The 15,359-nt window shown below is 38.1% G+C and overlaps 1 protein-coding gene across 4 annotated transcripts in view; it reads right to left on the bottom strand.

Moving 5' to 3' along the window:
- Positions 1 to 15,359, bottom strand: part of LOC130434362 (teneurin-3) — a 578,467-nt gene that overhangs the window by 36,964 nt on the left and 526,144 nt on the right. For all 4 annotated transcript variants that reach the window (XM_056764479.1, XM_056764490.1, XM_056764500.1 and 1 more), the window contains 3 exons: positions 12,128 to 12,344; positions 6,897 to 7,016; positions 3,461 to 3,722 (listed from right to left, as the gene is read on the bottom strand). In XM_056764479.1, coding sequence (XP_056620457.1) covers positions 3,461 to 3,722; positions 6,897 to 7,016; positions 12,128 to 12,344 — 599 coding nt within the window. The remainder of the gene's footprint in view (positions 1 to 3,460; positions 3,723 to 6,896; positions 7,017 to 12,127; positions 12,345 to 15,359) is intronic.

Genomic DNA, 15,359 nt, shown 5'->3' on the forward strand with positions numbered 1-15,359 from the left:
CAATGTCAGTTCATGTATACTTTAGATTGCATTTTTGGAAATGGAATATTTAATTTGGTAGCGCAGTGTGAGTTTAAAAAAATGCATAGTCTTGTTTTACACGCAGCTACATTTCTAAGTTACCTCATCATCCGTCTATTTAAGAAAGCTGTCATTGCTCCATAGTGCCGCAGCATAGTAAGGCAGAAAGTAATAAACATGCTGACGTGTGTTTGGTTTTACTCATGTGCAGGTCATGGATGTAAGCGGTTTCAAGACGTTTCAGTGTGGACAGGTAGCGTTTGAAATGCTTGAAAACGCTAGTGTGGACAAAGAATGTTTTGAAAACAAAGAATCAGTTTTCAAATGAAAACGCAATAGTGTAGACATCCTACAGTATGTGACATCACGCTTTTGATTTGAAGGAACGCTAATCCAAACCGACAGCATCCACATGTGTGTGTGTGCATACCCCGCGCTCGTAAGTTTACTTAAGGTTGTTCTATAAGCCACAATGCATTCGTGCTATGCTTCTGGCTTCCCCTCTGTGGATTTTGATTACAGAGTCTGAGCTAATAACATGCTTTACTCTGTCTGCTATAAGCTCTTAATAAACGGCACCGCATGCGCTTCCACGTCTTTACGTGTGCGGCACTGTTATTCTTAGCCACGGGGGCAAGGGGGGCCGTAAGTGCATATGGCTGCATTAAAGCTAAATATTTTCTCATTTGCCAAATGAAAGGGAAGATGAAAAAGGCTTTGAAAGTTCATTTGATACAGCCCATTAAATGCACAGTAATAAAGACCAGATTTAGTTTAATCATCAAGCTTGTTTTTAATGCTAAGAAAGAAGCTAGATTTTCTGCAAGAGGCCAAAACACATCAGCAGTCTCTATTATTACATTTGGAGGTGTTATGCTCTACAGGAGACAACTGTTTCGAGACAGAAACACAGAGCATTGTGGAAAATCATATATATCTTTCATTCTTTAAAGGTCTTGTCTGATTTTCCACTGTCGTGCGGAGGTTTTCTCTGGCTCGCTGTCGGAGGGACGTGCAAATGTTCCGGATTGCTCCAGCCAAATAACATTTTTCAGGCCTGCATAACAGCCAAGTGGAAGTAATATGCTTGGCCATTCTGCATCATGGCCACTAACCGTTACGGGTCGTGGCTGAGGGATGCCTGGTTGCCATTTATGTGTGACGCTTTGGGTTAAAACCGAAAAAGAAACCTCGGAGGCTATTACATCTGGGTTCCAAAAGCCCTATATTAAATGCTAACTTGGTTGGGTCTGATTACCCCTGTTTAGAGTTCTCTCAAAGCAGACTGTAATTCAAATCAGGACCCATTTACTTTGATGAGTGGGGTTCCACCGAGGGGACAGACGGCCCTGTTGGGAGTGAAGAGAAACATGGGAAGAGGAGTGTGGCCTTTTGGCTGCCGACAATAAGGAAACAATTTTTCTCCTTTATATCTCGGAGCAAACTCGTAAGACGGCATATGTGTTGGCCCAGTGTGCTCGCGTTACAGGGGATGTTTTCTCCCACTACATGGTGCAGAAAGGTAAGGATGGAAAAGCCGGGGTATAAAAGAAGGGATCAAATGCACATCTGGACACAAGGCAGGGTGGAAGAGAAAAGAAAGAGAGATAGAAACAGACTGGACAGTGCCAAGATTTTCAAACCTCTCTTTTAATAACAACACTAACTTCTACGAATGGAGATTGTAAGGAATGTAATGATTCTGGTTTTGATTCTCCATAAAGACTGCATTAACAATGTTTTGTACTTTTAATGAAGAAATATTTGGAGATAAGAAACATGAGTCTTTTTGCATTTACTACCCTAAGCAGTCTGTTGCCAAATAAGTTCTTTTAGGATTTAAAACCAATATAGATTTTAAAAAAATACTTAATCTTTACACTTAAAATCTATACAAATCAAAAGTTTATGTGATACAATTCTCTAAAATAGTTATTGCAGCATGATGAAAGTAATGACTTTAGTGTAGGAGTGAATGTAAGGCGATGTAGATTTAAGAGAAACTTTGGTGCCATTTAACAGTGGAGCAGGAAACACTTTGAGACTTTTACGTAGAATAACTTGACCTAAAGTCAACAGAATCGTTCTGTTCCTGCATATAAAAAGAAGCAAAACAGATCCGGCTCACGATTCCCAAGCCCACTCTACATGCCACAGTAAATAGAAACTGAAGAATTCAATATTTAAGTTTTCGTTTTGAGGTTTGCTTTAAGACCTTCAAAATTGTTTTGTGCAGACACAAACTAAGCATGCTTTTATATTCCTCTCTTCAAATATATCTTGGTCTGATGTGGTTCCAGATTTCATTGTTACAGACACGCAAGCGGTGTGGAAGCTTGAGCCATTTTACACAGATTATGTGGATAAGGTCTTTGTGGATTTTTACTATAAACACACGGAAGAATGGTGCGCAAGATGATCTTGAATTTAAAATACTAACCAATATCACCCCAACATGTGTTGAGAGCCGTGGTGAATTGTATTGTGCCAGCGCTACACTGAGATTCAAAACTCGTTTTTTTCTTTCTAAATACTGCATTCTGGGTGCAGGTTGAGGGCAGGGAACAGGCTGTGTCCTGATATTTCTTCCTTCTATTACGCTTCTCAAAGCCTCCTTCTGTTCTGACTTAAGCTGTGCAGTACTTCATCCAAGACTTTAAACTCTAGCACGTCTAGATTCAAAACTCATATGATAAATAACAGATTTTTGAGCTTTCATTTATTTGACCTTGAACTAGGTTGACCATCCATTTATAGTATTTTATGTACGATGGTCAATTAACCTATAGGCAGGAAAGGAAATATAGTCTGCTATTTTGTGTAACATGTTTGAGATAATTATACTTGATATTTATTCACTTTTATATAGTTAAAAGAACACAGGGCATTATCAGGAAAGGATATCACTAGAATGAAAACTAAAACTATTTAAACATCTGTAAATTTAAATCAAATAAAGTATTATTTGAGAGACTAAACGAAAATGAGAAATGTCTCAGCAATAAATAAGTAATGAAATGGTTTAAGGATAAGCACAATTGTTTTTAATAACTGAATTAACTTAATGTAAATTTAGTTTTTAACTGAATTATTATTATTTAAATGAACTACATTAATTCATAAATTTTACCTAAAAACAAACAAAAAATAAAAATAAAATAAATGTAACTTATATAGCAATAAATAATCAACATAAGCATATAACATATGACATAAGCACGAACAAAATTACAAAATAATAAACAAAAATGAACATGGAAACTACTGTAAAACTATACAAATAATTTAAAATATTAATAAAAGTAAAAAAAGGCAAACAACTATAATAAATATTATAAAACGGTCTTTAGTTCAAATCTTTCGGAAAAATACTTTGGATATTACCAATTCCTTTTATGCTTTATCAAATATATACGTCTGCATAAACCTGGATCTTTACCTGAGTCTCTGGAATAATGGGGCCGTTCTCAGGCGAGGATCTAAAGAAGGTGGAGAGGGGCGTGGCCACTATGAGGGGGCTGGGCCTTATAAAGCCACTTAGGTCACAGCTAGGAATGTCGTTCTCCTCTTTCTTCATTACCAGAGTGTCCATCACATAGAAGACGTTCCATGGGATCCATTCCGTGCGGAATTGCGTCAGAAACGGAGCCCTCTCAAAGCTCAGTGTCAGTGATGCTCCACCGTTGGCCAGAATGTCAAACCTGCAGAAACGTAATAGTGAATGACTTAACAATACATAACAAAATGTATATAGAAATAACAAACAATACATTAAGTGGGGGTTTAAAAAGAATGAACTGTTCCCACTGATAGTTTGAAACCGGATTGTGGGCAGTTAATTAATACGCCACGTTTTTTACTTAAAATACTGTGAAAGTGAATATGTCTCTTTGCCGTTAACACACAGTCTGTCTGGGTCAAAGTGTAAAAAAATATAGACAGACACGCATAAAAACCTCACTGGCATTTCATGTTCTCCTCATTAGATAAAAGCAATATGCAGGTAATGTACTGCCGAGGTGATAGAGTGAGTAAGTGAGATGAATTAGACATGAGAGCTGATGGCTAAAAGAGCCGATACCTGGTTTAATTGTCTCTTCCTTTAACCTCACTGATCCCAGAGCAGGCCTCCTCTGAGCCAACGGCTTCTAAGAAGGGCCCTATCCTTCCTGACACAGGGCCTTGCCATGGTGAAAAATGCATGATAATGTGGTCGAGCCTTTTTATCATTGCATTTGTGTAAAAGCCAAATCTCTCCCCCGGCTCTCTCTTTCTTTCTCTCAGTCTCTCTCGTTCTAGCCATGAGAGACTTATTAGATAGGAAATGAGTCAGGAACTGGGGGTACTGTCCTACATTCAAATATTCTGCAACGCTGCAGGGGGCAGAAGCAAGATAGGGCAGAAATTATCCAAGTTGAAGCGTAAAGATATAGAGCTTGCTCTCATTTATGCACACATGCACACATCTGAGAGGTGCTGGAAGAGAGGATGATTGTGACTGGGCCCAAACAGCTGCACGGCTGGTGCTTTGATTCTCTCTCTGAGTAAGTGGATAGGGAAGAGGTGTAGGCATCATTATCCACCGCCGTTTTCGTGGCCCGCCCTGCTGTGGTTTGTTGAAAGGCTGCAACAGCTGGTTGTGCTGGCTAATCTCGGACCCACTCCTCCTGAGGCTCCTCTCGCCAGTAGAACCTCTTCTCTCATCACACTTTCTATTAAACATATCTCACTGGCAGCCTCTTTCAACAACACCTCTTTCTCACTCTATCTATCTTGGATACACTGCCACGGTCAAGCCTCTTTTCTTTGTGATGTCATGGCGACTCACGCTCTCTTCTACATGAGAGCTTATGAATTCTTAATATGCAAAGTTAAAGGGGAGATTTGATGCGGTTTCATGCATTCTGACTTCTTTACAATGTTAAACGTCATGGCTTATCATGGTTATCATGGCCAACTTGTCAAAAAGTGAGTCGGACGTAGTATTTTTGTGCTCGATACACTCTCCCAAGTTTCGTATAGGTTTTGTAAAGTTTTTTTTTGAACATGAAAAACCGTTACATAACAACTTTTCTCATTCCCTTATTGGGCAACTCTCCCAGAAAAGCACGCCCAAGTTAAGGCGAAAGAAATACCCCTCCCACCTGTCAACTTCAGCCTGTAGCTGCGTTACTCTTGCGATAATGAGAGCAGTTGAGGTGTGCGTGTTTTTTTCACGGCATTTCAGTGATGGATGTTTTATAAACGGTGGATATAACGCTGGATTTTCGGATCATTTAAAACTGATAGATGGAGAGGCCCCAGTGCTAAAAGATACCAGACATGAACCGCACGTGGCAAATTAAACTAAGTCATATGTGTTTTTTTGGCAATCGGCATGTTTGTGCATAATGTAAGCAACAACAACTTATAGTGAATCAACAGTTATGCAGGGATAATGCCATGATGTATTGTGTGCTCGTAATTTTGTTCCTCCCCGCACACGCCCAGATCCTGCTTTTTCCAGAAATAATCGTACAGCTGTATATATCTTTCATAAATGTGTTCAAACTAAATACTCTATGATGATACGAAGTATTCAATACTACTCTAAAGGTACTCAAGATTAATATGAGATTGGCAGAAACATCGCGTTCAACCGAACCTTTAACTATAAGTAGGCTATGTACATTTCTTGCCTGACCAATGTCGGATGGAGGGACTGTTAACAAAATCCTCAATTTGGTGGTTTTGTGTAAAGATGCTAGTCAGGTGCCAATGTAAGAGCGGGGAAATCGTTCAACCAAAAATGAAATAACTTCATTTACTCAACATTTACATTGCCTTTAAATCCCGGAACAGAAAAATGTGTATTTATTTTTAAGTATATCTTGGCTACTATTTTCCATATAATGACAGTGAATGGGGATGGCAGCTGTCAAGTCTCAAAATGCTACAGAACCGCACCATTAAAGTATGACAATGATGGTCCAAACAACTTTTGCGTTGTATTCCAAGTCGTCCAAAGAAATACAATAGCTTTGTGTGAGGAACAGACCAAAACTTAAGCCATTATCCTGAAAATCGTTTTGAAAATGGCTGTCGCTCTCAAGGCAAATATGGCATATGTGTCACATCGAGTCTGACGTCCAAAAACACATTTTATATGGATTTTTATAGGAAATACTTTTCTTTTTTCCTTTAACTATTCCTTTAAACAGCTGACTTTTCAAGGCCTTTTTTTCTTGCCTATTCCGTCATTAATTCAATCGAACTCAAGATTCAATTCAATTCAATTGAGCTCTATTCAAATCAAAACCTAATTTCAATTCCTGTCAGCTCAGCTTTGCTTGATGAGCACGATTGCATCCCTTCAGCCATTCGCTGCTGACACATGACAGTCCATGGCGGCGGTTCTAACAGCCACCACCTCCAACAAAGACATCTACTTAAAGAGCCATGCTGCTGCTTACAGTCCCGAGGCCTTTATGATTGCAGTGGCTGCTTAATAACACAGGGATTGGTTTAACGGTATGGGAGAGTGCAACCCATTGGCTGATTGATTCCCTCCTTGTAAATCCAATGCATTTTAAACAGGCCGTTTGCTAAAGCACTGCTTCCCCGAGCAACGCCTGACATTTTCATGAGACCATCTTGGTAGATAAGACTTAAACGCACTCACAAAATGTTGTGGCGTGGCAAGGGGGTGCGTATTCCACCAAAGCGTTCACGCATTAATGCACACGCTGTTCTATGCAAAAGCAGTCTAAACAAAAGTAAACAGATGGTTTTAGGGACATCTGTACTCTGTGCTGCATTATGACATTCAGCCAACTATTCAAGGACGGAAACTTATATGAAAGTGTTTATTGCGTGTGTGTGTGTTTTAAACCTACATGCCATCCTGCCGTGTAATGGTGTACCCGTGGTCTGGGTAGTGCATAAAGGACACGTTGACTCCTATCAGGGGTGTACCATCTGCAGTAAGCACCTGCCCTCTGATAATGGACACCAGGCTGCAAAATAAACACACAGAGTTGTTAAGAAAACACACACATACACACTCTCTATTAATATGATTTAAAGCATGACTGAACATGGATTCACCAAGCTTTCACTGCAGTGTTAAAATGTCTAATCCACTGTAAATAACTCGCAAGCACACAGTCTCTCTCTTTTACACACACTCACCCCATGCTTATTTATGTGCCTCTTTTGCCCCCGTCTCTACAGACAGTCATAATTCAAGCCCCTAAAGGCTGCACTGGGATTCTTATGTGCTTAAATCCCAGTGCAGCTTTTCCTTCGAGGGACTTCATGAGGATCGATGTGCCAAAAGCCAGTATGCGAGGGAGTGGAACTGTTTTGGATTTGTCATTTCCACCAGAATGTTCCAGGGGAAACATATACACATACAGTACATAATAGACATATAAACCAGGCATTATCACTTTTTAATGACAGCCTAATGACAAAAATAGGACTGTCAATGTATTGTATTATTTAGTGAGAGTAAATATAAAAAACTCGTAGAGTGGGAATTTTTGTTTGAACAATTCAAGCAGGCAGTTTTGTGTTTCCGCGACTTTGCAATAGGTCTACCCGCAGCTGAAACTACAACTAGCACAGAATGAGTGAGAAGTTATTCACCCAGTACTTGCCTTCCAAAGTAGATGGATGGAATGGAAAGAAATGACACGGGAGTCTTAACTAAACAGTTTAACTACTTGCTCATAGGGTGAGATGCTGAAAAACAGCAATAGTCAAATACATCTGTCCAAATATGTTACGACATGTACTATTAGGGTGTCACCGATATTAAAACCATGTTTATTGTGTTACAAATATCATGTTAATTCTAGACATATGATAATATTGTTAATAATTGAACACCTGTTTAGCATTTTGCGTTAGAACGACGAAGGTTACAAACTCTCTTTCTCTGATCGGTACAATCCAATTTTTACTGTGATTTGTTGATTAAAAAAGAGAAAATACAAAACACACAAAATTCAAGATGTATTTGACTGACAGCATCATTTGTTCATAAAAAACATTGATATTAATAAAATTTTGTTGTTATGGTAAATTATTTTGCCCATGATAGCCTTGAAGTTATGAAAATCTGATTGTGTCAGCCTTTATCTGTGCAAATAAAAAATAGCGGAGGGAATATGAGAACCCATTATGTGGTAAATAAGTTTACACTCATACTTCTTTTTAAGTTTCAGTAAAAATGTTTTACATAAATTACGCATTGTCATGTTTTTTAAATTTGCAGCCTCCTTCTTTAAATTGACACATTTCACCGCATGCCAACTGAGATGCCAAAACAGTTTTATTTTACAGTCTTTTTCTGTAATTTTCAAAAAGATATGTTTTAAACTATACAGAGAGCATCTGTTGAAAATAGCAGTACAATTCTGTAAAATTACAGTTTTTAACAGTGCAATTAAAAATATACACAATATACAAAAAAATTAAAGTAATTTAATTTATAAATCAAATGACAGCCCTGAATAAAACAACAACAATAGAACAAGGATCAAAGTCTAAATTGTTTTGTCTAGAATGTGCAGAAAAGATCTACTCCAGCTGTTAACCGATGGCAGGAAGGCAGAGTCACTTCACCGCAGTGCTGAGGACACCTCGGTGCACTTATTGGCTGATTTTCCAGGTCATTACTGCTTTTCTGGGGGGCTAATCAGCAAAGCAGCAGTGAATCACAGTGTGCCGTCCCCCTCGCTTTGAGCCGGAATGGAGGAAGTGGGGAAATGACCCGCGGGTCACACGCGCAGGTAAACAATCCATAAATAAGCTGCCTGATGTGACCATAACTCAGGAATCCCATTCGTTTTGTGTGAGGTAATAAAACAATAGTGTTCACTGTCCACCGTGACCGTGTTCTAAAAGCACGCTGTAATTCATCCTATTTAGGGCTGTATTTCTCTCTCTTTTGCCCCTAACATCACACAACTACTCGCTCTGCATGTTTTCCACTTGCTCTCATCGCACCATGACGACAAAACTCCCGAGCTACACTATAATGGTCATTGGATTTTATATTATTGGTGAATTGGAAGGTTGAACTCATCTCATTAGAGCGGCCTCGTTTTTAGAAACATACAAAGCTTCTCTCTCTCACTGTTGGTTCAATAGTTCCTGAGAATAGCATTGGTGATGTTGCCATTACAAGGATTAAAGCTGGATCCAGGTGGACTTCTACCAAAGGTGTTTGGGGTTATTGGGTTTATTGCTAAGAGGTCGCACAGATGCGCTTCCCTCTGATGTTTCTCTGGACGGCTGACCCTCTCAATGCTCCAGTTGTGTCTTGTCCAAACCTTGCTGCTTAAAACACCTTCCATTTTGCCAAAAAGTAGCATGCAGAAGCTTAAGCTGCTTAAAATGCCCCTTAGTGCTAGCAAAGATGGAGCAAAATGAAAACAAGAGATTTTCGTGTATACACGAAAAGAGAGTTGGCGGGTTCTGCAGCTCACTTTTAGCCCCTGACTTCATATCGTGCTGAAACAAATAAAAAAAAAATTATCCTACAACTTGAAGAGTTCATTGGCAACTCTGCATTTAAAAAATGTTTAAAAATCAATTTTGTGTATTTCAAGTAGTCTTATTCAAACTGCAATTGGTTTGTTATGATTAAGTAATAATAAGTAAAAAATTTAAATCAAAATAAAACATTATATCATTATAAAAACATGATTTTTGAAGATCTCTATATATCTTTCCTTTTACGCTAGATTTTTGTTTTCCTTGACAAACCACAACTCATTGAAAATAACACAAAAAAATATCTGTAACCTTGATTTCTCTTTGTTTTCCTCACATGTCATATATTTAAACGTATATATATAAAAAAAAACATTTGTTGATTAAAACAGACATGGCTAATTAACAAAATGATTATAAAATAAATAATTTGCCACAATAAATTATTATAATATATATTTTTTTAAGATTAATCTATTTGTGAGAATTTTTATTTTTTAAGATGGGCAGTCTGGCATTAGCGTAAGACAGCAAAATAAAAACAAATAAAAAGCTTTTGAAAAATAGAAAAGAGGCACTGGAAAAATGTTCCAATCGACTTTAACGTCACCTTAACGTAATAAAAAGTTGAAATAAGTTAGCTGTAATAAAATTGAAACCCTGCGGCATAAAAATGGCACAAGTACAAACCCATATACACTGTGTACCAGATACTTAACAGCAAAAACTGAAAAGCAGGCATTTTCGCTCTGATGACATGTTGTTTACAGCGTTTATACTGTGAATCAATATGTAGTTACCCTCAGGAACAGGGGAGCAACTGTTTTTAGTGAGACTTTTAGTTGAAACTTTCTGGACCTAGAAGGCAAAGGGTGGTGATATATCGGTATTTGCATTAAGTGCTTTTCTTTAGACAGTCAAAAGAAATATTTTCCCTGCGTCTTTTCAATGCTATTACTCCTTCAACACCTTTAAAACCAAAAACAGTGCAAGACAAAGACTTACCAGCTCAACTTAATGAATGCAAAAACCAGAGACTGTAATGTTTATTTAGACATTCATTTAGCTTAAATCGAGAGAATTCTATTTTATCATGAGCTGGGAGGATGAGGGAGTCTGTCACACATGGTTTGTGTTACATTCAATGAGTGCACAAACTCTCCAGCCAAAATGTCCGATATTCAGCACAGATGTGCCCCGTGTGGGTTTGTGCATTTATTTTTAAATCACATTAGTCTACACCTCCCCTTATCTGATTATTTGTCTTTATTTTGCACAAAGGTACTTAAACGTTTAATGTCCCCACATACCGGGCACCGGCATCAGGCCTATAAAACCCTTTGTTGTGTCTAATCGTGTTATGACTCAGTAATCAAGCTAACTTCAATGTAATTTCCATGTTAACCGAACATGTGCGTTGAGTTATGAATAGAAGACATGGGAAGAGATAAACAAACCAATCATTAATGCATTATTATCACATATCATTCAAACAGAAATGTGACTTCGAGCATATGCACTGTAGCCGAAGATCAGTGTTTTGAAGCTGGCTTGCACACATATTGGCTTACAGAGTCTCCGAATAGTGGTCAGCCACAACAAAGAGGAAATTACATTAAAAGCACGAAAAGGAAGTTTCACAAAGAGGGACTTGAATAGCGCCGGCCGCATATTTGACAGAGCGAGCGGAATAAGAAAGGCTGAGCGGAGACATAAATGCAGCTGACCATGACAACTGAGAAATTATTATACCCATTCAAGCAAACAGAGAGAAGATGCTATGGACAAACCTACGCTGTGGATGTGACAACTTAATTAATAGTGCTGCTTATTCAAATGGGCTTTTATCAGATCCAACGTCCCTTTCTAATAACTGTAATGGCGCTCTCTCATACACAATGCGAATCAAGAAGCATCATTTGTAAATTATACTTTAATGCAACTCCGGAGATCTTTCTCTCTTTAACTGGGGTCACAGTTCTTGTGAGGTTCTGTCAGCACAGCTGTTTCCATGGCAACTTTATAAAGTCTTTAAGAGAGCTGTTAGGAGCAGTTCTAGAGTCCTTTTTTTTTAAATGGTGGTCACCGCATTTGGTCACTGGTAAAGTGGAAACTGGAAGATTATAGAAAAGTGATAATATCCCATATATGCTTGCGTCTGACTTTGGGTCAACCGACCCATTCTTCACAGCAAAATATAGTAGAATTATACTATTCTGTCATGTTTTAAAATACCTTAACATTGAACAATATTTACCTTGGATAAAGTAAGGTTAAAGGCGAAAATTACAAAAGATTTGGAAGAATTGTGCAAACACCATTGGCTGTTTCGCAACTAAAAATGTAATTTCATGTTGGATTGTATTATGTTTAAAAATATAATTCAAAACAATTTTTTTATAATATATTCTCTGACAGTAAGTCTTCTTTAACTCTCGATTTTAAGATTACAAAAATGATAGCATTGAAAGAAATATTGAGACACATGGAACGCATTAAATTTCCCGCAGGATGACACGAACGAGAGCTGCTTATCAGTATTGCAATCCTATGTTCCAGCTCGAAAACAAGCTACACTCCTCGATGTTTTCTTTCAGGTCGACATTGCTCAGTGCAGTCTCACCTCCGGTTGAAGGGGTTGTCTCCGTTAATGACGTGCGTGCTCTCTGGGCCGATAAGGAAGCTGATTCGCTGATAGAATGACTGGGCTGCTTGCTGTGGGTTGACTGGTTGGTTCTGGCTGATAATGTCGATGGGATCAGGAGAGCCACGGCAGAAGGGTTGACTTTGACATGAGCTCTGCAGGCAGCAGTCAGGATCCATGCAGTCCGCCAGACCATCTGCACACAACCACACACACCCGTAACTTAAAAAAAGCACATAAAAAATATATGAGGTGCTATGTGTTAAAGAGTCTTAGACTATATCCTGAGTCCTGTCTTAAAGATCATGTCACACCATAAACAGTATGTGAATAATACAGAGAGAGGCAGTATGTGTTGCGTGATGTATGCAATTTGTAAGATAGCTAGTCTACACAAGAATACATTTGTTATCTAAGAAAACATAAAAAACATTCTGTTTTCGTCCATTCTTGGCCATTGTTTCATGCCTTGACATCACACAGTTTTTATAAATAGTCCTTTGTTCTGTCTAGCATTTTCTACATTATCCTAGTATTTTCTCTAAATACAAACCATATAACTAAAGCAAAAAGAACAGACATATAGTGTTACTGCGACGTAAAATTACCTAAGTGATAAGATTTTATACCTACACAAATATTTAATTTGACAGAATTTGACAGTAATTTTAAAATGTGTTAAAAAAATCTCAAATTACAAAAAGACTGTATAGAGTGTATACTATAAGCTTTCGGTCGTATCACCCATACCTACAAATAAATAAAATGTTTCTACATCCGTGCGTCACACAGCTCCCCCATTTCTTTTTATTTCTTTCACCTTAAGGGTCAAACGACACGAGAGCAATATCCTCTCTTACGCCCCTTCTTTATTCACACTGTCAAGACTTTCTCTCTTCCCTCTATCAGTAAAACACCTGGTTGCTTTGTGTGGAAATGCGATCCGATCTCCCGCAGGTAAGTGCCATAAACCTCTGCCATCCGTCTCGGCTAGTTTATAAAAAGCCCTGTGTACATCTGGCACTCGGTCACGAGGGGGCTGTAAAAGAACACATGTGCAAACACACGCTCGTACAAACACACGTTTTTGTTGTGCTAATCAGTGGGAGACCGGTTCTACGGCACCCCAAGCTGACACGGGCCTGGTGCGATAGAGACAGAGCATCTGACTGTTTGTTTTGCCTTACGAGCGTCCCGGCACCCCCTGCCAAAAGCACGGCGCAACTTCATGTGAGATCTGGATCTCTCATAACTCTCACACTGCTTTAAATCCGGTCTTTTATTGCCAAAGTCAACACATACATGAAAAGGTTCCTCCGCAGAGAGAGTGGAATTTGTTAACATAGCTTTTCCAGGTCAAACCTCACAGAGGTCACGTAATGAGATCTTCGGACACATATATGTATTTAAGACAAAATGTATTTATCTTTGCGTTTAGAAAAGACAAGTAGCCAAACAGCGTTGGTTACATTCTCATCTTTTTGTGGTACCTCAAACGAACAGCTATTCCAAGAAATTCAAAGACATGTGAAATACGTGGCACTATCACACTACAACTTGGAGTACATCATAACCTTACTGTATATTTTTCCTTCTGCGTTTGGAAAAACTTCAAAGCCTTTTGTCAAGCTTCCAGAGGACTGTTAATCCTTCAGATTTATGATGTTACAGACAGCCTTATCTCCTTACCTGAAAAATAACCTCCTCAAATACTTTGGAAGTAAGCTGTGTTTAAACGTTCAGGCCACTCGCCTCCGTGCCTCACTGGAGGGGATTTCTATGCATTTGTGTGGACAAAATACTCTTACCGGATCCCGACATCTAAGAGACTGTTTACATCTGGATTTAAGATCTGTTTTAAGTGATCAAGTCAAGAGTTGATAGCACTTAATACAGGTGTAAACAGGGTCCAAATGGCATTGTAGCGATTTAACCAACATGATTAAAGGGATAGTAGGCTACTACACCCAAAAATGACCCCCCCCAAGTTGTTCTAAATCTGTATAAATTTCTTAGTTCTGTTGAACACAAAGAAAGATATTTTGGAAAAGTCTGAAATAGCGGAAAATTCAGCATCATGTCTGTGGTATATTTGTGAAAAAGGTTTTTAGGAGGTCTCAGCTGACAACTAATGGCAGACATCAATGAGGTGGATGAGAATCTCACATGTACTGTTAAAGTTTCACGTTCAAGTATACATTGTCATTTGTTTGAGGAGTTAATGTAAGCAACAAGAGATGTTGTGTTATTCATGGATAATAGGTAAAACATCCAGATTCAGACCGTGAAACATGATGGGAGATGAGAGAGGAAATAAGAGAGCATTCTGTGTTTTGATTGGCCCACGTTGTTCCAATACTTTGCTTGTCTTTGGTTTTAGGGTCATGAACAAAATAAACTCATCTGCTTAGTAATGTGTTGCATTCTAATGTGCGTGAGAAGAAAAACCACTACAGTGAGTGAGAAACGCAGCGATTTCCCATCCACCAAAATCCTCATGCACAAAAAAAAGACAAAAATTGAAACAAGAAGAATCTAAATCCAATTGTTTGGACCGTCCAACCTGATCTCAAAGGAATTCGTAACTATTTTATGGGTGGCTTATTCATATGTATTTGTAAATTGTGAATTGTACAAAAACTAAAGATTACTAGAAAAGAGCGATACTGAAGTCCCACCCCTACAACTAACATCACTGGCGTGACAGCAAATCGTACCAAAATGTACAAATGAGATTGTACCAATCCATATGAATTAGCCAAAATTAGCCACCTCGTAAAATATTTACGTTTCTGTTGTGAGATTGTGTTGGTCCATCTGTAAGAACCAATGGATTGAGTTAGTGCGGGGTCACCTGTCTTTATAAACAATGGCAGACTGGGGTAGTGTTTGTGCATAAGAGAATAAATGCATTCAAAATAAAATGAAACAAAATTACAAGATTAATGTCACAGCAATATAATATTAAAGTATATGTATTAAATATATTATATTAGTATATCAGATAATATTTAAAATATTAAAGTTTAAATATATTTTATTCTCAAACTATTTATTCTGATATTTGGACTTTAATCTCAAAATAATTGGATTTAAACTACATAATATATGCAATTTTCTTTGCCGTTGCAAGTGGCAAGGAAGGACACACTACTAAACTTTAACTTCACTATTTCCTATGACTTTTTCTGAGGGTTAAATTACAATGTCA

The sequence above is a fragment of the Triplophysa dalaica genome, chromosome 2 (assembly GCF_015846415.1).
Source record: "Triplophysa dalaica isolate WHDGS20190420 chromosome 2, ASM1584641v1, whole genome shotgun sequence".
In the NCBI taxonomy this organism is placed as follows: Eukaryota; Metazoa; Chordata; class Actinopteri; order Cypriniformes; family Nemacheilidae; genus Triplophysa; species Triplophysa dalaica.